This window comes from Euleptes europaea, chromosome 2 (assembly GCF_029931775.1).
Source record: "Euleptes europaea isolate rEulEur1 chromosome 2, rEulEur1.hap1, whole genome shotgun sequence".
Taxonomy (NCBI): Eukaryota; Metazoa; Chordata; class Lepidosauria; order Squamata; family Sphaerodactylidae; genus Euleptes; species Euleptes europaea.
The window spans coordinates 43,665,245-43,688,087 of record NC_079313.1 but is presented as its reverse complement, the minus strand read 5'-3'; the positions used below and the strand labels follow the sequence as shown (position 1 = coordinate 43,688,087).

Sequence of the window (22,843 nt, the reverse complement as noted above, 5' to 3'; positions counted from 1 at the left end):
TCTAACTGATACTAAAAGGATAATTAGAGGTTGGAATTTCAGCCCTCAGACTATGAGCTTCTTTCTTCAGAGGATGTGGAGCCTCATCCAATACAGACTGATACCTCAGCCTTGGGTTAACCCCATCAACCAACAGTGTGTATGGCTTACAGGGATTTGCCTTCAATTGACAGGCCCTCATCCAGCCCATTCTCTCTTTCAGGCATCAGTCCAGAGTATCTACCAGCTCACTTGATGCAGATGAAAAGGAAAAAAAAAAACAGCTGGGTGTCTTCATCATACTTAGGGAGTTTCCTGGTAGACCACAAGAAAAAAAAGTTGATTTCCCCACCACCACTCCATTGCTTTCTGAAAAAACTGATTTGTAGCATGGGGGAAGCGTTTCTTCCCACAGAGTGTTGCTGTAAACTGTATGTGTGCTATAGAGCTCTGCATCCTCATTGACACTTTGATGCTAATTATTTCCCTTTATAGACTGGTGTTTGCACCCAGAAGTCAATGCCAAAAAGAGGATCTGAGTTAGTTTTATAGCAGCAAAAAATAAAATAAAGGAATATTGTTGCAAGGAGCTTTGGGGATTAACTGATACCATGAAAGGGAGCTCTTACAGGCGACATGTAATTCATTGCATTAGAGAGATTGAAAGGGCATCAGACATTCGTGTGTGACTTGAAAACAAAGTGAACCTGGGGGATAGTAATACCAGCATAACACTCTCCCCTTACTGAATCGCTGGGAGTTTGAGTACAGTACATATCCAAATGGCAATTCACTTTTTGTAGTGAGAGAGCCATCCACAATCCTTAGGCAAACCTTCAGAAAGATTAACATCAAGGAAAGCAGAATCATGGTTCTCAACGAACTCAGAGTCCTGTGAGCCTTCTAATTCATAAGACTGTTTCCTGCTTAGAATTGGATGAGAAACCTTGTGCTAATGTGTATGTGTGGATAAGGGGTCAGCCAGATGCTCATCAAAAACTTTCCTCTTGCTGGATTTAAGAAAAATGGATTGGTTTTTACTTCAGAGTAATAAGAATCCAAATGATCTCCTTCGTTACTTTGGTTAGGCTATCTTTTGGGTTCTGCTTCCATTCCTAATCCACTCACATTTTTTGTGCTGACTGGGTAATCTTGATGGTTCTTACAAGGCACAAACATAAAACAGAGAATGTTTTTGAGAAAGTTATTGGTAGTAGCTCAGATTTCAGTGTCTGAGAAAGACAAACATTTCCAGATGAGGGAGAATATTTATTTGTTTGATTATTTATTTAAATGTTTATAACCTACTTTTCTCCCCAAGGGGACCCAAAGCTGCTTACAAGTAATGAAAAAAATCTTTGCCCCAAATCAATCAATAAACAAAAAGTAGCAATGAATTATGGGTGATTCAAGTCTAGTACATCACTAAAATAAACACGGAGATGAGCTTGGGAAGGGAGAAGGGAGGGTAATCTACAGCCCAGTCCTGTACATGCATGCTCAGAAGTAAACATGTGTCAGACCTAGTGTGGTGTAGTGATTAAAACGTTGAACTAATATAAATCACTGAGAATCTACTTCCAAGTAAGTGTTTTGCTGAATATTCGTTCAAATTTGTGATATATTACAATAGGAACTATAAATGTCCAGAGAATTTTTATGTTCTTTTGTATTTCAAATGTATGATCTTTTTCGATAGAGGATGTTGCATTTTTAACTGTAATAAATAAATGAATCATAATAAAAATAATTTGTGTTGAATGTTTCAGTAAAATAAAGGGGGGATTAGCATGAAAGTCCAATATGGACTAATTTTGTTTTGATTCAAAGTGTGTTTGGTTTTCTCTTTTAAAGTTGGCTGAAATCCTCATTCAGAGAGATGGAGATTTCTTGCTACGGGACTCTCTTTCCAGCCCTGGGAACTTTGTCCTTACCTGCCAGTGGAAAAATAGCTCTCAGCATTTCAAGATCAGTAAAACTATCCTGAGGCTTAATGAAGCTTATTGTCGTGTTCAGTACCAGTTTGAAGATGAAAGTTTTGACAGCATCCCTGGCCTGGTCCGGTGTTACGTGGGAAACCGCCGGCCAATATCAAAGCAGAGTGGAGCAATTATATTTCAGCCCATCAACAGGACAGTTCCACTGAGGTGTCTGGAGGAAAAATATGGTGCCTCTCCAGTGAGGCAAAGAGAGAGCAGCGCTCCTGAAGGAAAAGTGGAACCTCCCAAGAGACTCAGCCTTAATATGTGCAACCGGCAGGCCCAGGAGCAGAATTCAATCCGAGGAAACCTTTTAAGGTACTGCCAACTTGTTCCATAAAAGACCTGATTGTGCTTTGACTATAGTTGATTTCCATGAGGTATTATTTTAAGGTACTATTTTAAGTAACACTGCAAGGTTAGAATCATAGAGTTGGAAGGAATCACCAGGGTCATCTAGTCCAACCCTCTGCACAATGCAGGAAATTCACAACTACCTCCCCCACACACCTCCAGTGACCCCTACTCCATGCCCAGAAGATGGCCAAGATGCCCTCCCTCTCATGAACTGCCTAAGATCATAGAATCAGCATTGCTGACAGATGGCCATCTAGCCTCTGCTTAAAAACCTCCAGGGAAAAAGCACTTACCACCTCCCGAGGAAGCCTGTTCCACTGAGGAACAACTCTTAACTGCTAGAAAATTCTTCCTAGGTTGAATAGGTAGATCAGCTAACTAAAGCTTTAGTTGATTGATTAATTGGTGAGGACTCATTTTAACCTGATCTCAGACAGTGGATTACATTGTACCATTTCCCCCCTTTTTTCAGAAACAGGGAAAAGAGTGGCAGCCATCCAGCATGCTTGGACCATGTGCCAGAGAAAAGGTTCCCTCTAAAGGCCCATCAGTCAGAAAGCTATCTGCCAATAGGTATGTCTGACCAGGGATTTGAGAGATGGTGATATTAAGCTGAAAGATTTCCTTAAAGATGTGTACGTTTCTAGCTTGTTGTAATGGATAATGGCCTCAGCAGGGCTTCCTTAGTTTTGACAGAAAGGTTTTCTTTCGTGTTGCCATCTGCAACCTATAGTGCCATCCTAAGCAGAGTTGTATCCGTCTAAGCCCAATGACGTCAGTGGATTTAGAACAGACTCACTTTGCTTAGGACGGCACTGCTTGTTATTGTGCCTGTAGAGTGAATTGATGCCACCCTTACAACATCAGCGGCTGAAAGTGTGAGCTGTAAACCACAAAGTCCCAGGTTCAGATTTCACCTCAGCCAAGAACTCACTAACAAGCCTACCCTATAGGACTGTTGTAATAGGATGGTCAAGAGTGTGTATGAAGCATGACTCTTACAAGTGCTGTAGAAACAATAATTAGTATCATTGTTGTGAATATGAGCCCCAGAATGGTGTAGTGGTAGGAGTGGCAGACCAGAACCCAGGTTCAAATCCCCACTTTGCCACAGAAGCTCGCTTCAGAAGTGATGGGCCGGTCATCCACTCTCAGCCTAACATGCCTCATAGGGTTGGTGTTGTGAGGATAAACTGGAGGAGAATGATGTTGTAGGAATAGTGGGGTGTCAGTGAATAACATTGGTACTTAACCTATGCTAGATGTCTCTTGTCCCAACAATTGCTGTCATTTTGGGATCCAAAGAGCAGCTTGTGAGAAACGCAGATACAAATGGAGGCAGGAGTGCTGACATGTCGCTGATTCTCTCACTCTCGGAGCACTGCAGGGGCTTGGGTAGATGCTGAGATGCAGGGAGCTTGGGGAAAGCGCAGAAGGCAAATAACGTGGCTTTAGACACAGAACTGAGTTTCCTGAGAATCATTTCATTTTTTAAAAGCTAGCTGCTAGATCTCAGAAGTATGCTGGAAAATGTATTGGCAGAAGCTTCAGAAGCTAGAGTGGTGGTAGACTCACCATGCAATCCTACGCAGTTTCACTTTTCTAAGTCCATTGACTCTGCTAAGGATTACACTGTAAGGCAGCTTCATCACCTTAAATAGCTTTGTTATTCTTCCTCATTACTAGCAATGCCAGAATGAATCAGTAACAATTTCAACCATTTCAAAGCCAGAAGAACTTAGTCATAATAAATTAGTAACAAAGGTGTGCATAATAGCTTGGATTCTAAGCAGCGTGAGTGGCATCACGGTAGAAGAAGGCAGCTTCCCTACTCCACTGCAGCCTTCTGTGCCTTGCTCAAAATTGGGCTCCTGTAGATCAGTCGACCCCACTCTCTGGAACAATGTGGGGGTGGGAGTGGAATTGGTTAAAATCATCATTCCTTCCTCCAGAAATGGAAATGTTGTTTCATTGGTGGAACTTGTGTGTCCTGTTACATTGATGGAACAGCCATTTAGGCTCTAAGCGAACAAAGCCTGCAGAACAGCAGAAAACAAGCCCATTTTGCTTAATTTATACAGACTAGTATTTAGAATTCAGTATTGTGCTGAATTTTGATTGTCTTCTAGATGAAGACTTTAATTGTTTTAGCATGAACTGCACCCAATCCTGAACATTACCAACATTATTAGCTTTAGACATGTGGGTCTGAGAGGAGATGGATGGCATTGTTCGCTGTTTGGTGTTGTGATCCACACTGCCTGAATCCGCTTTGACGTGAAGGAAGAATGAGAGAATGGAGGGGTAAAGGATCTTTTGTCCCTGGCATGCTTCCCCTCTTCCTATTCCACCACCCCAACAATTACAAGAAGCCAAAGATTGGGAAGTAAAGGGTGATGGCTGGATTAGATGAGGGACCTTGCCTGCTCCTGTGTTCCTTTCAAAGCAGCCTTTGGGGAAAGAATTAGGCAGTTAGGGGCTGCTGTTGCCTTAAAGGCCTTGGTAGGTATTTCCCTGAATTCTGAAGGCAATTGGCTTTGAGCCATGAGCAATGCCCTTGACCTTCGTTCTTGCCCTGTCTTCTTGTGCTCTCAGGCTCCCTTTCTAGAACATTTTCCTCTCTTGCAAAATGTGGCACACTTCCTAGTGAGTCACAAGCCCTTGTTTCTGTTGCTGCCCATCAGAGCTGGTTACAAACCTGCTCCTATTCCCAGCCCTGGAGATTTTCTCTCTGTGACTGTACAGCTTGTATGTGCTTCAGGGATAAGGGGATTTATCACAGTCACCCAAGTATGACATGGCAGTACAGCTGTTTTGTCTTTCTGTGATTTTGTGGGGAGGACTGGCAGAGTTTGCCACTTTACTGTCTATGAATGATGCATCTTAAAATCATACAGAGTGTGTGGCACTGGGAAGAATTCAGATAATGTGAAACATTTTTATCCCCAGGAAACAGTGATAATCATGGAAAGAAATGTATGGCCCAAGGGTGGCTTACAGCATTGGCACAAAGACTGTGTCAGCTATGGAAGGTTCTGTGGGGGAAGCAATTTGAGTATGATCTTCCCTATGCATGAGCCCAGCTCCGCATGTGTTGGAATCCCTGTAGGACTCACTGGAACCCTGTTTATTCCCTTGCTTCACCTTGGGAAGTTGTACTCAAGTAAACAGTTGTAGGCTCTTATTAAAAATAAAAGATAAACAAATAAATGCTTGCAAAAATATTCTTGGTATGAAATTACTTGGTTTGAATATCACCTTGGGAAGTAGCACACCAGGACACAAGGTTGTGTGTCTGTGCCTCCTGTATCTTTACTGAGCCCTCCCTCACTTAGCTGTCCAAGTTGCTCAAGATCTAAATCTTCAGCATTGTGCAGTGCACAGAGGGACCAAAGGGCTGCATAGAGATTTGGGAGAGGCACACAAATTTCCTAATCCATGCAGAGAATGAAGGAGAAGTTTATTGCATATGGCCAAAGGCCTTTACAATAATAAGAAGAAAAGTGCAAATCAGAGGAATAAAAATCAGAGGGGGGGAGAAATGAGAATCAGAGGAATATAAAACACAAGAATGATCAGAGATGACAATTAAAACAAATTAAAATGAGATTGAAATTCAGTTGAAAATCCTGGCTCAAAGACACAGAGAAGTAAGACATACTGCAATGGGTTAGGCCTCAACTTTGGCTCTAGGTTAGATCTTCATGGCGGCCTGTATGTCCAAAGATACAAGGTAAGTGACATAAGGATCTATGTCATCCAGGAGAAAAATAATTTTCTCCACCATTGGACACAAGTTGAGACTGCTAAAATAGCTGTGAGGAATTTAGATCTGGGCTCTGAGAAAAGAGGACCAGAATTTAATGGGGAAAATCCTCCTGATCTTTGCAATATCCTGCCTTGATGGTACAGTCTGCTTGTGCACATGCACTGGAGTGGGGAGGGGAGAGAAGACAGGGTATGCCTGACAGTCCCAAAATCAAGAAGTATCTTTTTGATCTGTCCAGCTTTCACCACATGTAGGTTGGGGAGGGGGGATTACTTTTTAATACCTTTACTTCCTGGGGGGAAATGGTTGTTTTGTGAGTATGGTCTGGAGGCACTTGTGCATCAGTGTTGCTCAGCGCATCTGGGCCTGGCCAGTTCCTGGATAGGAGAACATGGGGAACCCTCTCTGCCTCCCAGCATTCAGAACAGGAGGACTTTTGTTCCAGGGAAGGAAGGTGGGCTAAAATGAAAGGAAAAATCAAAAGGTCAGCAATTCTTGTGGGCTTCCTCATCCTCCACCTACTAAATTTGTCTGGATCTGAAGGGAAGCCTACCACAGTTCCTGCCAGCGTGGTGTAGTGGTTAAGAGTGGTGGTTTGGAGAGGTGGACTCTAATCTGGAGATCCGGGTTTGATTCCCATTCCTCCACATGAGCGGTGGACGCTCATCTGATGAACTGGGTTGGTTTCCCCACTCTTACACATGAAGCCAGCTGGGTGACCTTGGGCTAGTCACAGCTCTTAGAGCTCTCTCAGCCCCACCTACCTCTCAGGGTATCTGTTATGGGGAGGGGAAGGGAAGGTGATTGTAAGCCAGTTGGATTCTTCCTTAAGTGGTAGAGAAAGTTGGCATATAAAAAATCAACTCTTCTTCTTCTTCTCCCTGTCCAAATCAGGTGGCTCCAAGTACTATGATCTAGACCTTGAGGATATCCCCTTTCCCTTGCTCTTAATTTTGGTGATTTGTCACTTTGTTAAAATCTGTTTTTGTTTTAAAACCCAGGTTCAAGGTATCCAGCTCAGGGACCTGAAGGTGAATTAAGCCCTTGTCCAAAGTCTCCAGCATACAGAACTGGCAGCGAACCTGCCCTGAGCCCATTGATGCTTCACAGATTTGCTTCCGAGTTGCAAATTAATGATGCTGTCAGGGGTTCAGACAGCCAGCTATATCCCAGGCCTCCACCCAAGCCCAGTAAAGCACCCCTTCTGAGGCCGCTGCCCTGCCCGGAGGTGCTCTATTGTGAACTTAATGCAGCTGTTCCCACAGACTGTAGTGTGACAAAGCAACCTTTATGTCAGAAGAACAGCTTTGTAGAGCATCTGACAGCTAAGGAGAATGGGACGCATTCGTCTAGGAATTCGGAAACAAGCTACTTGATCCTGGGAGATAATGATTCTTTGAACTCTGTGGATCCGCTAACAACCCAGACTGAAACAGGCAAAGGGAGCAGCACATTTGTCACACCCATTCTTGAGATGGTCTCCAGTTTCAGACCAAATGCTTTCGAGTCCAAACTCCTTCCTCCAGAAAACAAACCCCTGGAGGTGGCAATGTTAAAAAGGGTGAAGGAACTGTTGACGAACAGCGAAGCAAAGACCATTGCACTGCATATACTAAGAATGGATTGCAAGGTAAACTAAATCTGTGTTTCTTTTAACAAGGCAATAACATCTTACGTAAGAGCCCTGTGGCTCAGAGCGGTAAGCTGCAGTACTGCAGTCCAAGCTCTGCTCACGTCCTGAGTTTGATCCCAACGGAAGTTAGTTTCAGGTAGCTGGCTCAAGGCTGACTCAGCCTTCCATCCTTTCAAGGTCTGTCAAATGAGTACCCAGCTTGCTGGGGGTAAAGGGAAGATGACTGGGGAAGGCACTGGCAAACCACCCCGTAAACAAAGTCTGCCTAGGAAACGTCGGGATTTGACATCACCCCATGGGTCAGGAATGACCCGGTGCTTGCACAGGGGACCTTTACCTTTTTAAACTGATCTTACAAAAGAAACAGCCACTATAGTTCAGACTGTCCTAGTGTTTTGTCTTGTGCAGTAGTTAGAGCCCAAAATGTGTCTGGACCTTTTCGAAGAACGAGCTGTGGACATAATATACTGTGATAGCTTCTGCACACATATCCCCAGCCAGCTAAAGAGCTGAGGCTGTGTTATGTTGGTGCGGCACCTCTAGCTCCTGATCAAATGTAGCATCCAGAACTAAGGAACCATGTATGCCACTCTGAGCTCCCCTTGTGGAAGAGCAGGATAGATGGGTACTTGACAGATAATGTGTATAGCCTTAGGAAGCTTCCATACTAGTTGTTTAGTCTGTGCCACGATTTGGTCACTTTTTTTTTTAAATGGACAATACGGATTATGCTGTGGTCAGCTCAGTGCAAGCCAGTATTTTCTGTGGATTTCCCCCGATTTGTGGCAGGTTTTTTAAACTTAAAATCCAGTTGCAGCATCAGTCCATCCAATGTCTACAGTTGAAATCCTAATCAGACTTCCCAGAACTACTGTCCCTTTAAAATATTTTCAGCATTACTAATTAATTCCTTTTTCTGCCAGCTGATGGCATTCATGAATAAAGGGGGCTTGAGAACTGAGGTTTTTGATTTTGTAACAAGCCCAGTCACTGATGTTTGTTTTTTTCACTTTTCATGACCATTATTTTGTAATCACATTAGGATGATGACAATAAAATAAACAGTGATGAGCTGTGCTTTGGCTTGCCACCAAGTTAAAAAAGAAAAGAAATTATCCTGCTCCCAAGAGCTGATAATTAGCTATTTATTCATGAGTACCACAAAAGAAATGGCCAGCCAGGAAAGAACAGGAAGCAAATCAGACTAAAAATACTGAAACTGAAGAAGCGCAAGAAAGAGGGGCCTTGGTGAAGGAGATTCTCTTCTGAGTAGACATTGAGCAGGATCTTGGTTTTGGAATAGGCATTGCCACATTTTTAGAGGGGAAATATTGCATGATAACAAATACTGTTTGGGATCTTCAGTACAGTTCTGCTTGCACCTTAATGCAGAAAAGAAATCCTTCAGCAGCCCGTTCCGTGCAGCCACCTTTGGGAAGATCAGTTTTGATAGCACTGATAATCTGGTCAGGAGAACGATAGCAGGGGAACTGGATTCAGCTCTGCAGATAGTTGGGGCTACCACTAATGGTTTGACTGATGCTGACCCACACATCTACAGCTGGATCAAGGTTGTGGCATGCTTTTAGCCAATAAGGAAGCGCTACTGTCCCTGGGCAAATGGGTAGCAACTCTTAAATCTTGATAAATGGTTAACTGGAAAATAATAATTGCTGAATGGGTTGGGGAGGGGAACTGGCCATTATTTGATAAAGTTATCAAATGGTGAGATTTCCTGTCCCAAGACAGAGGCTAGTATTAGATAGCCAGTGGGAATGCTTTTCGTGTCTGTGAAAGATAAAAATGGCACAAGAAACAGATGGCAGCCATATTGTTCAGGAGAGCCCTAGAAACAATTCTGGGTATTCCGATGGTAGGTGAGGGTATAAAAGCTAGAATGAGGGTATAAAAGCTAGAATGCAGGCTTCAGGCAGGGTCCATACTGATCCCTCCTCAGTTGTGATACAAGCCCAAATGACATCTGGTCACAGAGGAGGTTGCCACTGGCAGTGTATTTGGAGCTTCTCCTAATCTATTCTGCCCTCTAATGGAGCTGCCATTGAAATATGCAGAGCTGTTCACAGAAATAAAGCTATTTGGCTTTAACTAACAGTGCATTTCGGAGAGGCTATTCCAGAATAGTAGTGTGGGAAAGAACGAGAAGCAAGATCACCAAGGACCCCTTAGACCTTACAAGGGACTTGTGGCTTCCTGCAAGATAAAGGAATGCTACTTCAGAATAATCCTGAAGTGACATCCACACCACCTTGGGTTTCTTTTTGGATTAGTTTGTTCCTCTGTGCCCTGGGGTGTTTTCATGTTTGCAGTCCACAAGCACAAAGCAGTAGTAGTGAGGCTACAGCCAGCAGTATTCTGTTCTTCATGATCTCCGGATCTGGCCTGAGATGTAACAGGTGGTGAAGATATACCATAAGGATGATTCCAGACATCCAACTTTATTCATCAGTTGAGTTGCTCTTGCAGGTAAGCTGAGGTTGGACATGCTGACCCATCAACCATGCTCATCGTTGCTAGTCCAGATATATTAGCAGGCTTGGTGTGGTTCAGATAGTGGGATATGGTAACCAGTGTACAGCACATAGTGGCATCTCCCAACATTTGCAGTGACATTTAAGTGCCTTTTTAAATGTCTCATTTCTGGTTTTGAAGCTACTGTTGCTGGTGAAGTTAACATCAGGAAGCACTTGGTAGCGTCTGGATTTCCCCCCTTGTCTGCATTAAAACAATCCTCTTTTACTGCTGTGGCATATTTCTCATTCATTCCATGAAAATGACCTATTATTTTTGAATCCCTGCCCAGCAACTTTTAAGGGTCAACCGGCATTATGTCCACCTGTCTTCACAGGTTTATCTCCCCTCTTGTTATCCTCAGCTCAATGACATTGCCTTGAATGCACCCTCATGTACCACCCTCCCCCAAGCAATTATAGGCTTGTTAGAAACAACAGCCTGTTTGATGATTCTGTAAATCATTTTGGCATTAGCTGGTCCATGGCACTGGGAGTGAGATCTTTCCGGCACTTCTGCCCATTACTTAGGAGCTCTCTACTCTGAGAGTTTAATCTATATTTATGTCCCATTTAAATGGCACCTTGGAGGAATGGGCCTGTTTTCCTGTTATCACATTTCTATAGTCACAGGCTGGGGCCCTGATGAGCTCAGTTAAGCCAAATAGCCTATTGATTACATTATTAAGCAGAGGGGGATCATTGTACTAATGACACTTGGTGCCACCTGCCTACAACACAGAGGAGCTGGAATCCCTAATGAGCATAACCTGGATAATGTGGTAAAATATATTGAGACCTGACAGGGCAGGTGAAAGGTTTGAGATGCTCCTACAAGGGGGTAATCCTTCAACCACTCTTCAGGTTGCAAAATTTTGTTTAGCAGCAATGAAAATTTGTCGCCTTAGAACAGCGCAATTGACAGATGTGTCCCAGCTGTAATTCTTTTTTAAAATGTTTTTAAAATGTTTTAAGACTCGGACTGTAATTCTTTGATTGTAAGAATCTATTAGTCCATGCTTTCCGTTTTATCATGTTTTGACTGGCTAAGTGCCGCAAATAAATTATCTATCTATCTATGGTAAAATATAACTGCCATTATAACTTGTAACAGCTGTTGGTGGCTGTAAACCTTGCCGTATATTGGACTGTAATATATCATGGGGCTGTGGTTATAAGCAAGGCCCTGCCTGTGTCAATAAGGTTCATGCAGTGATCTATGGTGGAAGGGGGGGGAACCAGACCAGAAAACGCCATTAGAAACCTATAATGTTCACAGTTAGGGTTGCCAACCTCCAGGCAGAGCCTGGAGCAGTCCTGGAATTACAACTGATCTCCAGAACACAGAGATCAGTTCTGGTGGAAATGGCTGCTTTACAAAGAGCACAATCTTAAGGGTGCTCGACTGGAACAATATTGTGTTTGCAGATGTATTTTTAAATTCTCTGACCCTCTTCTTTCTATGGCTAGTGTCCTTGACTTTGCTTGTGTGAACTCTTGCATTTGACAGGTTTCTAGGATCCTAGAGGTCTCTGAAGAGACGAGGAGAAGCATGGGGGTGAATTCAGGCCTGGAACTGATTACATTACCGTTTGGCCACCGACTGCGCCTGGACATTATTGAAAGGTAAATATCATCTTTGATGTATGTATTTCTCAGCTTTTTTGATTGTTTCATTGCTTGCTTGGGACGTCTGAGTTAAGAAAGATCCCCCTGAGGAAGCGTAGGCGAAATGAGGAGGGGCAATTTAATTATTAAATATTTTCCCCTTGCACAAATTGCTGCTTTTTGTCTCCATATGTATTTCTCATACCTTCTACTTAAAACAGCAGCCTGCCTGAAGAAATGGTTGGGGCTTATTTTAGATCTCAAGGTAAAAGTATTTCTGTCATGACCTTTCTTTGCCCATATGCATTAATACTGGCGACTAATAGTAATGATGTTTATTGGGCAGGTTAGCTATAAAGCAGCTTTCTGAAAATAATTGAGAATGCTTCATGCTTTCTAAGGCTTTAATCATAAGCAAGCTTACCTGCCAACAAAGTTTACTAAATACAAGCAGACTTAAACATGTTTAGGATTACTTGCCCAAGAGTTAAACTGTTTGAAGAAACAGAATCCGCCTTCTCTTGAGAACTTACAAAGACCTTCACAACTACTGAACAACTTCATGCTGAGAGTATATCTTCAGCTTCAAGTGTTCAGCTTCAAGCAAATGCATCCCACAATCCAGGTCCTTGTTTTAACAAAAAGGGACAGAACAGGTAGGAGTATTGACAGCAAAAAGCATCACCAGCGGAATGGTTGTAAACAAAGGGGTTGGATCTGGTGATCCGACAGCAGAACTATCAGAGATCTTTCCCGTGTTCCCCTCCCTCCAGCAATCCTTTCAGACCTGGGAAAGACTGCAGAAAGTTCATGGATGGATGTTAGGAGGCTGCAGTGGAGAGGGGGAAGGGGACAAAATCACACTGTCTGCCTATTCTATGAATCCATCTCTACTGAGGGAAGAGAAGGTGATTTTGTCCCCCTCCCCCTGCAGCCTCCTGACCTGCAGGGCTATTAAACTACACTGGTTCTGCAATCTCAGGAACAAACTTCCCAGGACTGCTGGTGGGAAGGGAACACATGAAAAATCTGTGATCCTTGTAAATGTACAGGTATACCTCGTTTTATTGCACCTCGAGATATTGTTTTTTCAAGCAAATCTTGGCACCATTTTTCCAACAGCATGTGCTCACTTCGTGTCTCTGTGTCACATTTTGGTAATTCTCACAATATTTCAAACTTTTTCATTTTTTTTACAGTATATTTTTTAAGACATAATGCTACTGCACACTTAATAGATTACAGTATGGTGTAAGCATAACTTTTATATGCACTGGAAAACAAAAAAAAATCATGTGACCCACTTTACTGCGATATTTGCTTTATTGCGGAAGTCTGGAACCGAACCCACAATATCTCCGAATTGTGCTTGTAGTTCACTGGATCCAACCCATTTGTTAAACACTGTGGTCCTGGGGGGCGGGGGCGGTGACAGGACATTACAGTAAATCCAAAATGTTGCTAGCTGTTTTCCCCGCCAGACAGCCCTCCATTTCTTCTCTTGTTTGCTTAGTACTATATTTTGGATCAAAAGATTATTTTTTTATGTGTAGAAATGAAGAGAAGGTAGAGACATCAGACTGACTGACTCCAGCTGCTGTATTTGTATTGTTTCTAATAATACCAGGGAAGCTGTGATGAAGTAAAACTAGCACATCTCACAGTAAAGATCTTGTACCACAGTAGAAAAAGATGAGAAGTAAAGAAAATAGTCCGAAATGATGTAAAATTAAATATATCGTACATGTTTCATACATAAATATTGCCAGACATCTAATTGCAAGATGTATTTCAAATATCACAGAAATACCTAAAAACCACAAGGAATCTTCAGCCTCTCTGACTCTTCCACCATTGCCTCTTACCAAGTTGCATGCAACAGTTCAGAGCTTTTAGCCAACCGTGCGGTTGCCATTGTATCTCGCTCCAGATTTGGGAGAAACCCAAGGACTAGAATGGTCTGACTGGCAAATGGTATCTCTTTCTCTTGCCAAGCAACAAGATGACCTACTCCAGGGCTATTGTGATAGCTTCAGATGGCTTTGCCAGCCTTGGCATTTCTGCTGCTAGCATGAGGGTCGGCGATTCCTTTCCTCCCCCAGGCCCTTCCAAACAAGCTGAAAGGCTTTTGCCGGACACAGGCATCACTGTCTCTCCCTCTCTTTCTTTTCTTTTTTGAATAATTTTTATTAATTTTTAAAGGTACAGGGATACAGAAAGAAGGAAGTGGGAAAGGGGAAATTCAGAATAAAAATGATCATGAAATACAGTATATCTGTGCCCAAGCGAGCCAACTTTAGTTTTCCATATGCCATGGCGCCCCTAAGATTCCAACACCTGCCCATTAATTTAATATACTTTCGACATAGACACTAAATATAATAAAAGAACCATTAACACTAAGAGATCAAATATTAGGTACTAAATTCTGTAGCTACTGTATTGTTTTTGTCTATACACTTGATACAAAACCATTAATAGACAATAAATAAATACTACCAAGGAGATTTGTAATGTCTGAAGCAGTCAAGACCGCATCAGCACTTGGTCAATGCACCAAATATACATGTGGGGCACTTGTATGATATGAATGTCTAATGCTCATTTCTATCCAACATTTATTATCAAAGTAAATCAGAATAAGGTGGTAATACCTTCAGTACACTTTTTGCATCAACTCCATTCTGTGTGGAGTGTGGCCCCTGGCAGCTATTTTGGTAGCTTATTCTAACTTTCTTGGTTTGCTTCCCGCTTCAGACACAACACCATGGCAATAGGAATAGCAGTGGATATCCTAGGCTGCACAGGAAACTTAGAGGAGCGAGTTGCAACCTTAAATCGGATTATCCAGGTAGCTGTGGAACTCAAGGACTCCATGGGGGATCTGTATGCCTTCTCAGCTGTGATGAAAGCCCTGGAAATGCCTCAGGTAAAAGGGATTCCCTAGGCTAGGCTATTTATTCAGAAAGGATCAAACAGCCCTCTGGCTTAGAGATTAACATGACTCCAACCCTCTATTATTCATAGGATTGTGCTGGATGTGGTCAAAATTATTTGGAAGATGAGGCAGAAAGAAGAGGCTAGTGGACAGAGAATAGTAGGTCTGGATGCATTCTTGTGGGGGGCGGTAATGTAGGGCTGGTTCAGAAACTGTAGGTTTAGAGGGGCAGTAGAATAACCAGCATCTTATTCTGGTGCTCATGAGCAAGGATCATTAGAGGAGCTGCTGGTTTGATGTTTCGTGCTGCATGCAGAGAGGGTGTTATTTTCCAAGCAGATATCTTGCAGGCTCAGCTGGTTGTTTCATCAGGCAGCAGAAGCAGGTCAGCTCACCCACCCACTCCCTCCCACCCACTACCCACTTGCTTGGGAGAGAGCCTCCAGTGTAGCCAGCTAACAGAGTTGGTAAATTATTTTTGCTGAATGTTTCTGATGTCCTTAATTTGATATTTTGTAATGCAAAATGCCGTCCTGCAATCAGAGAACTGACTTTTGTGTATCTGGTTTTAAAAAACAGACAAGCAAAAATGCTTGGTACACGCAAACGTATTACAGGGACAGTGAAGAACTACAGTCACGGGTTTCACAATGTACTCTTAATAAACACTGTGTCAGTTTGGGTTGGTTACCTCAACATAGGACCCTTGATTTTTACCCAGCTGTGTTACATGAGACACCAGCTGTGAGAATGTCCTGCCCTAAAGACACCGTAAATTAAGCATGTTTCCAGATGTAGGAACAGGATTTATTTTATAATGTCCCTACTTGCTGTGTTTACAAGTTTTACCCTTTGTCTTTGTGGGTCACCGGCCTTGGAATATGCTTTCATCAAGCCTGAACTAAAAAAGATAAGAATACTTCTAAGCATGCAATATTCTTAGAAGATACCAAGTGTCCCATCTTTCTGGAAACAACATGCTCTGATCTGAGAGTCCCATGTTAATTTGGTTATTCATGGATAAAGAACATTTTATGCCTGTGCAAAGAATGCCCAAGAAATATTACTTGGCCATCTTGTAAAATAGTATAGAACAAGTTGGGAGCCTGTGAGAATCAGCACAGCTCCAGGCCCCACCATGTACTTCTGAGCCTGGCAGTAGCGGTGGCAGTGTCTGAGAGCCCCTTCAAGCCTTGGAGAGTCTCCCATCATCTGCCACCACTGCTGCCGGACCACCTGGTTCCGCTGCTGCTGTGGCCGGGCCCAGAGTGCCTCCCAACATCTGCTGCCGTCAGCTATGAAGATTAAAGGTAAGTTGTTTGTGCATTTATTTGGGGGGGAATTTAAACCCCCAGTGTATTTTTTAAAAGATTTCAAATTTTTCTACAAACCTGGGGGTCCTCCAAGTTTGCAGGAAAATCTGTGTAGTATCAGTGTGGTCCCCATCTGCAGATTTAGGTATTTGCAGATGGAGGCCACACGTCGCTATTAAATATGTAGATTGCTAAGCTGAACAGAGTTCAATGAGATAACATCTGAATGCATCCATCTAACCTTCCTTCGGAAGCAGTGGTGGGTAGGACTCCTTGACAGTCTAGCCATTTTGCTTCTGCAGATCTCCAGATTGGAGCAAACATGGACCACTCTGAGGCACTGCTACACCCAGACAGCCATCTTGTATGAGAAGCAGCTGAAGCCATTCAGCAAAGCCTTACACGAAGGAAGAGGTGATTACATGTGTGATTGCAGGAAGCCGCATGACATTTACCGTCATCAGGAGAACTCAAATATTTAGATCACACCTGTGATCACATTAATGAAGAGGGTAGAAGCAAATCAAGTTCTGCCATTGAGAATAATAATATGTAGAGTCCATTAGACCCAATCACACCCTGTCTTGCTTTGAATTCACTCCTGATTTTCCATTTTATGTAGGGGAAATATGGAAAGGAAAGTATTATGCAGTTCCCTATCACTGAGCCTTGAACTACCTTGCAAATAAAGAACCCTGTCTAGTACATGTTTTTCTCACCCTCCAAAGAGCTTGGGTTGGTCTCTGTGGTTCTCCCTTGCCCAATTACCATCACAAAAACCCTGAGAGGAAGGTTAGGCTAAGAGTGTGTGACTGGCTCAATGTCACCCAGCAAGCTTCACAGCAGAGTGGGGACTGAAACCTGGGTCTCCTTGATCTTAGTCCAACACTCTATCCACTATATACATTGGGTTTCATATAAGTATGCAATGCCCATATTCAAATGTAATGAAAAGATCTGTATGTGAACGAGTTTTTCATTCTCATTGAATGAACACCTATTTTTGCTTGAGACGAGGAGGACATCCTGGCACATTTGGGTACTCCGCTTCCCATCATCCTGGGAAGCAAGAACTAGATTGCTCTTTCCACCCCCGATGGGGAGAGGAGTGCCTGCCCTCTTCAGTTCAGAGGCTTCCATAGCTCCTAAAGAGACTACTCCGTGTCCCTTGACTCTTCCTCCATCCCGACCTTCTGAAACAACTAGGACAGGAGAACAAAACTTAAACCTTATCAGGAACAAGTAATACTGTAGGAAACAGAAAAGAACAAATAATGATTCCACAAGCTAATGCCTCAGTTGGCAGATGGTTCCCCCACCACTGGAGACAAAAAAATTCAAAAAAGCTTGGGTGGGTCTAGGATGTCCTCCTCGTTCTCAAACGAAAGGTACCTTCACAGTTAGTCCAATGTTCCATTTTCATTTGAGAAGAGGACGACATCCTGACGCGTTTGGGATGTTACAAAACCATGATGCTTGACAAACATTGACTGGATGCCAAAATCGCTGTTTTGCATGTCTTCCACTGAGGCATTTGTATGGAAGGCTGCTGTGGTAGATACACTTCTGGTAGAATGCCCCATGATTCCTTTAGGCAGGACGAGGCCTTGAGATGAGTAGGCTGTTGATACGTACTCTTTCAGCCACCTTCTAAGAGTAAGTCTAGAAATCTTTTTGCCCCACACTGCTGGGTGATATGCTACAAACAAGATTTTGGACTTTCTGGTTGGTTTAGTTCTTCTAATTTATATAAGCAGGATCCTGTGGAGATGCAGTGAATGCATTGTCTTCTTTTGGATTCAATGGACTAGGACAGAAGGATGATAAGAATAGTTCCTGTGCCCTGTAAAAGATTGAATTCACTTCAGGCACAAATGTAGGATCTGGACATAGGACCACCATGTCTTTATGGAAGACACATAGTCCTTTGGAGATAGTCAGTGCTCCCAATTCAGATATTCTTGCTGAAGTAATTGCCTCCAGGAACAGTACTTCAAGTGTCAGAAGCTTGAGAGACACCTCTCTCAGTGGTTCAAATGGTGGTTTAGTCAGAGCTTGCAGCACTATGTGAAGTTTCTACATTGGGAACCTCGGACTTGCCAGTGGATTGGATAATGATGCGCCCTTAAGGGAAGGTTTGATTGCTGGGTGCCTGGAAATGGGTAACAGTCTATACTTGGGACTACTGATACCAGGGCTGCTTCTTGTCTATGTATGGTGTTTGGGCTAAGACCTTGAGACAAACCATCTTGTAAGAACTGGAGTATCTGGGGAAGACTTGCTTCCACCTACACCATCTCACGTATGCCTTCCATTTGTTGTCATATAGGCGTGATATAGATGGGCTATGTGCAGAAAACATTGTGTGAACAACCTGCTCCCCAAAACCTTGAGCTAACAATGCCTACCACTCAATTTTCAGGGGATCAGATGCAACCATGAAGGGTCTGGGTGCGGGACAGAGCCTTGCACTCGCATGTTTGGAATTACTGTAGTTCCCATGGTGGTTCAGTGGACAGGGCTAGAGTGGAGAACCAGGGCCACCTCGGCACCACACATGCGGCTTCTGCCTTCTGCTTAATTTTGTGTAGCATTTTGGGGATGACTGGAATCAGCAAATAGTATCTAACAATACAAGGTATTATTTGGTGGCATTATAGTATTGCATGCCAAACAAAATAATTACTAAAACCTATTTGTATCTGGTGTAAAGAAGCATGTTCTGCTTCAACAATCTACTTTGGAATTGTGCAAAACCAAATGGATTTACTTTTACTTGCTTTTAGACACAACTTGTGTTCCGCAAAACATCATTACTGTACCCCTACTGATGCCTCTGGTTACTCTGTTGGAACGCCAAGCAGTTGTGTTTGATGGGATGGATGTTTGGGAGAATACTGATCAAAGCTGTGAAATCATGTTGAAACATTTAGCGACTGCTCGCTCAATAGCACAAAATACCAACCTGTACAGCACAAACGCAGAACGGATCTTGCATGGTAAGAAAGAGAGGAGGAGGGATCACTTAACAATGTTACAGATGCATGGGTGGTTTTCTGTTGGACTGTGTATTTCCCACCCACCCCAGAATTAAAAACACAGAAGGGTGGGACAGCAATGTGTTTAAATAATTACTATAGGTATCATGTCCAAGGCAGTTTAATTAAAGAGCAGGAACAGCACCAGTCATGCAAGTCAAAAAGGCTTGTGAGAAAGGGTACCTGCCCTTTCTAGGTACTTATCACAACTAATTCCTTACTTAGCACAAATAACATAATAAAATGGAGCAGAGGACACTGCTACGCTGACTTGGCCATTGATGTTAGTAATGACAAGAAATACTTCTAAAATAACAGGGCCTCAGGAAAAAAAATTGCTTCATGCTAAAAAAAGAGGCCTGTGACATTTTGAAGACTAGTTATTCTTTTATCCTACTTTTAATTCATTTCAATACCCAGTCCAGGGAACAGAAGAGCACCAAGTGGTATCTATAGCAACGGCCAGCCATCCCTCAGCCAGCTGCTCTGGGGATGGGAGTTGGAGCCCCAGAGTCCTATTGTCCCAGTGTGGCTTCTATGGAGCCTCAAATCTTGGTAGGGCTGTCATATGTATTTTTTTACACAGAAGAACATCCCCAGGATTGTGGCGGTGTGGCAGAAAACTTCTGACCCACTGAGACCCGCTTATCAACAGCAGTTGGCATGAGTGCTGTGAAGAGTTTTTCAGGTGCCCTATGCACATAGAAGTGAAAAGCATCAGCTGCAAGCTCCTGCAGCTAGGGCCATGATGGGTTAAATGTTACTTTCTCCGTGCAGGGATGTTCACATTCTGCATTGAAGGTCTTCTGAACTGATCCTCTTAAGTAATTAATGCAGAATGGGGACACTTTGTTGTTTTGCTCAACGGACAAATGGAGGTATTTGTCTTGGATGTCTCTGTGGTGAAAATGCTGTTTTATAGCTGCCTTTACATATTTCCCTTTTTTGCCTCATCAGGTTTTTGGCCAGATGATGAGATGAGCGAAGTCTTCAAAACGGAATTCCAAATGAGATTGCTCTGGGGCAGCAAAGGAGCACAGGTGAACCAAAGAGAAAGATATGAGAAATTCAACCAGATTTTGACTGCACTCTCCCGAAAATTAGAACCTCCTCTAACAAAGCAGACTGAGCAGTGAAGTATCTAATGGACTTCCTACTACAGTTGATTCAGTGTAATTGCTTAGCAAAGAAACCAACAAACTGTAAAACGGACTGTTCCAAATGTTTTTTCCCAGTTAAAAAAGGGCTGGGCTGAGGGAGAAAAATGTTTCCCAACACTTCCTTACCTTATGTTGCTTATCCTGCTTACGCCTTGTATGCTACTACAGTCATGTAAAACAAAAACAAAAAAACTAGTCCGTGCAATGGTGATCCCAGCCTATTGTCAGGTAGTGAGCATGAGGATGTCCTAATGCTACATGGCCAGATTTGCACACATGACAATTTCTTAAATCCAGGTTCAATGTTTTCTCAATCAGCAGTGGCTTCTCTTAGTCCAAACAGTTCTACACCCCTTTTGGAGGAAACCCTGAAGAAAATAGGGCTGAAGAGGAGACACTTCTGTGCTTTTTGTGAGAAATGCATTCACCCCCTTTTGGCACAATGTGCATTTATTTATGAATTGTTGCATAAGACTGACTACTGATTTATAAAAGAATAATTATTTATTTGTTATGGATGTTACCTTTTAATTATCTAGTGAAATACTGTCCGCAGCATAAAAACAGGGCTTACAGTTGTTTTACTAGATTTTTGTTTAGTCTTGCATCAAATAATGTTATTAACAAATGTAAATATGAGTAGAGGGTATGGGATTCACTTTGCAGAAGGTATCAGTTATATGATATCTATTAAGTGGATGTGGAAAATGTATATACTATTGTCAATTAAAGTATATCCATGCAAAAAAAAAAATTCCATTGTATCAAACGGGAAAAATAATTTGAGCACCAGGCTCAAATATCCTAGGGGCTCAAATATCCTTGGGAATATTTTTTGCATTTTAACTTTTGCTGTATGTGCAAAGAATTCTAATTATTTTTTTAATTGAACAGAATAGGGGTTTTGGGTGATTGTTGGTGATTGGTTTCTCCCCATCACAAACACATAACCTCAAACAATTCCACTCCAGCAGTATTGGCAAAAGTGTGTTACACCTATGTAAGATCAGCCACTATCTAGTTTACAATGAATGAGACAAAGGTAACATTTCTCCTGCCAAGGATTCGTAAAGCAGTGTCAAGGACTTAATGGGGAACACTGAGCAAGGTGAGGGAATGAATGAATTGCTTGTAAGGGTTCAAAGGTTCTGAGCTTGTAGGAGCTGACAGGAAGGGACTGCAGTGAATATTATGCGGTGCAGCTGGACTTTTACTCCATTAACATAATGCAGTGTATATACTGTCTTGAATCATTCCCTGCTTTATACAAAAATGTCAGCGCTGCCATGAAAGTAGTAGGGTACAACTGCATCTGGGCTACATTTTCTCAACATCAGGCATCTAATTCAAAATGCCACTTCATATCAGAGTAGGGTTGCCAGCTTTGGCTTGGGAAATACCTGGAGATTTTGGGGGTGGAACCTGATGAAGGTGGGGTTTGGAGAGGGGACTTCAATGCCATAGAGTCCAATCGCCAAACTGGCCATTTTCTCTAGGGGAAATGATCTCTGCTGCCTGGAGGTCAGAGTAACGCAGGGGTCTCCAACAGCTAGCTCATGAACTACCAGTGAGGGTTACCGCACTTTGTATTCCCAGCGATGTATTAAGAGTTTGAAAATGTTGTAAAAAACATCGCTTTAAAAGGGTTTTTGGATACCACGGCTTATAAATGGTTGGAAGACGTCTTCACAGCTAAAGAGGCCAAACAAAGTGCGAACAGTATTTTTTATAACGTTTTCAAACTCTTAATACATCGGTGGGAATACATAGAAAGTGCAAACAGTATTTTTTATAACATTTTCAAACTCTTAATACTTCGCTGGGAATACAAGTGCAGTAACCCCCAGTAGCTTGCTGACTACTGCAGAGTAGCTTACACAGGCTCTAGTAGCCTTAGGAAAGTGATCTGCAATAGGCTGTAAAAAACCTTCTCTTTATAGTAATTTTTCTGTCCTGCTGCGCTGACAGCTTCGTTTCTGTTGCTCTTCCTGGCCCATGTTCTGTTTCAGAGACAGAACATAAACTTAGTAACACGATAACATACTTGGGGTATTTTTCATTACTCAGAAGTAGCTCTCATTAAGAAAAAAATGGTGACCTCTGTTCCAAGGAATGTTTGCATAAATCCAAACCTTAGAGAAAACTGAATACTCCTTTTACAGTGGGGGGGGGGGGTTTGTGTGAGTGTTTTTTTAAAAGCAAAACTGACTTGTAGAGAAAAAGCCTGTTGTGGGCAATAGACACCACCAGAGTGCAGGCTTGCTCACCTGCTCCTGGGCCAACAGTCCATCTTGCTGCCATGTCACGGCCCCTGCTCTCCCACACTGCATGGTCCAGAGAAGGTATTTCTGTGCCTGCGTGGGTGTATTGGCTGTCAGGGCCTTTCCGAATAACAGAAAACTCTAGCTTTAGTCTTAACACTATAATTGAGACTCAGATGAGTGTGATCTTAACAAATGTGTAGAGGGAGGCAGTGTTATGTCCAGCACTTGTGGAAAGAGCTTGACGTTCACTCCTCTGCTTGGAGAGACGCATGGATAA

The 22,843-nt window shown here is 42.7% G+C and overlaps 2 protein-coding genes across 2 annotated transcripts in view; one reads left to right on the top strand and one right to left on the bottom strand.

Moving 5' to 3' along the window:
* BCAR3 (BCAR3 adaptor protein, NSP family member) overlaps positions 1 to 20,298 on the top strand; it is an 81,647-nt gene extending 61,349 nt beyond the window's left edge. Inside the window, exons 4-11 of the mRNA XM_056843993.1 lie at positions 1,834 to 2,276; positions 2,788 to 2,888; positions 7,086 to 7,714; positions 11,756 to 11,871; positions 14,611 to 14,782; positions 16,407 to 16,518; positions 18,891 to 19,103; positions 20,100 to 20,298. Of these exons, the coding sequence (XP_056699971.1) occupies positions 1,834 to 2,276; positions 2,788 to 2,888; positions 7,086 to 7,714; positions 11,756 to 11,871; positions 14,611 to 14,782; positions 16,407 to 16,518; positions 18,891 to 19,103; positions 20,100 to 20,278 (1,965 nt within the window). The 3' untranslated portion in view covers positions 20,279 to 20,298. The remainder of the gene's footprint in view (positions 1 to 1,833; positions 2,277 to 2,787; positions 2,889 to 7,085; positions 7,715 to 11,755; positions 11,872 to 14,610; positions 14,783 to 16,406; positions 16,519 to 18,890; positions 19,104 to 20,099) is intronic.
* The window catches only part of CCDC18 (coiled-coil domain containing 18), a 205,264-nt gene continuing 184,775 nt past the window's right edge, over positions 2,355 to 22,843 (bottom strand). The window contains exon 29 of the mRNA XM_056844003.1: positions 2,355 to 2,368. The gene's annotated coding sequence lies outside the window, so the exon portion shown is untranslated. The remainder of the gene's footprint in view (positions 2,369 to 22,843) is intronic.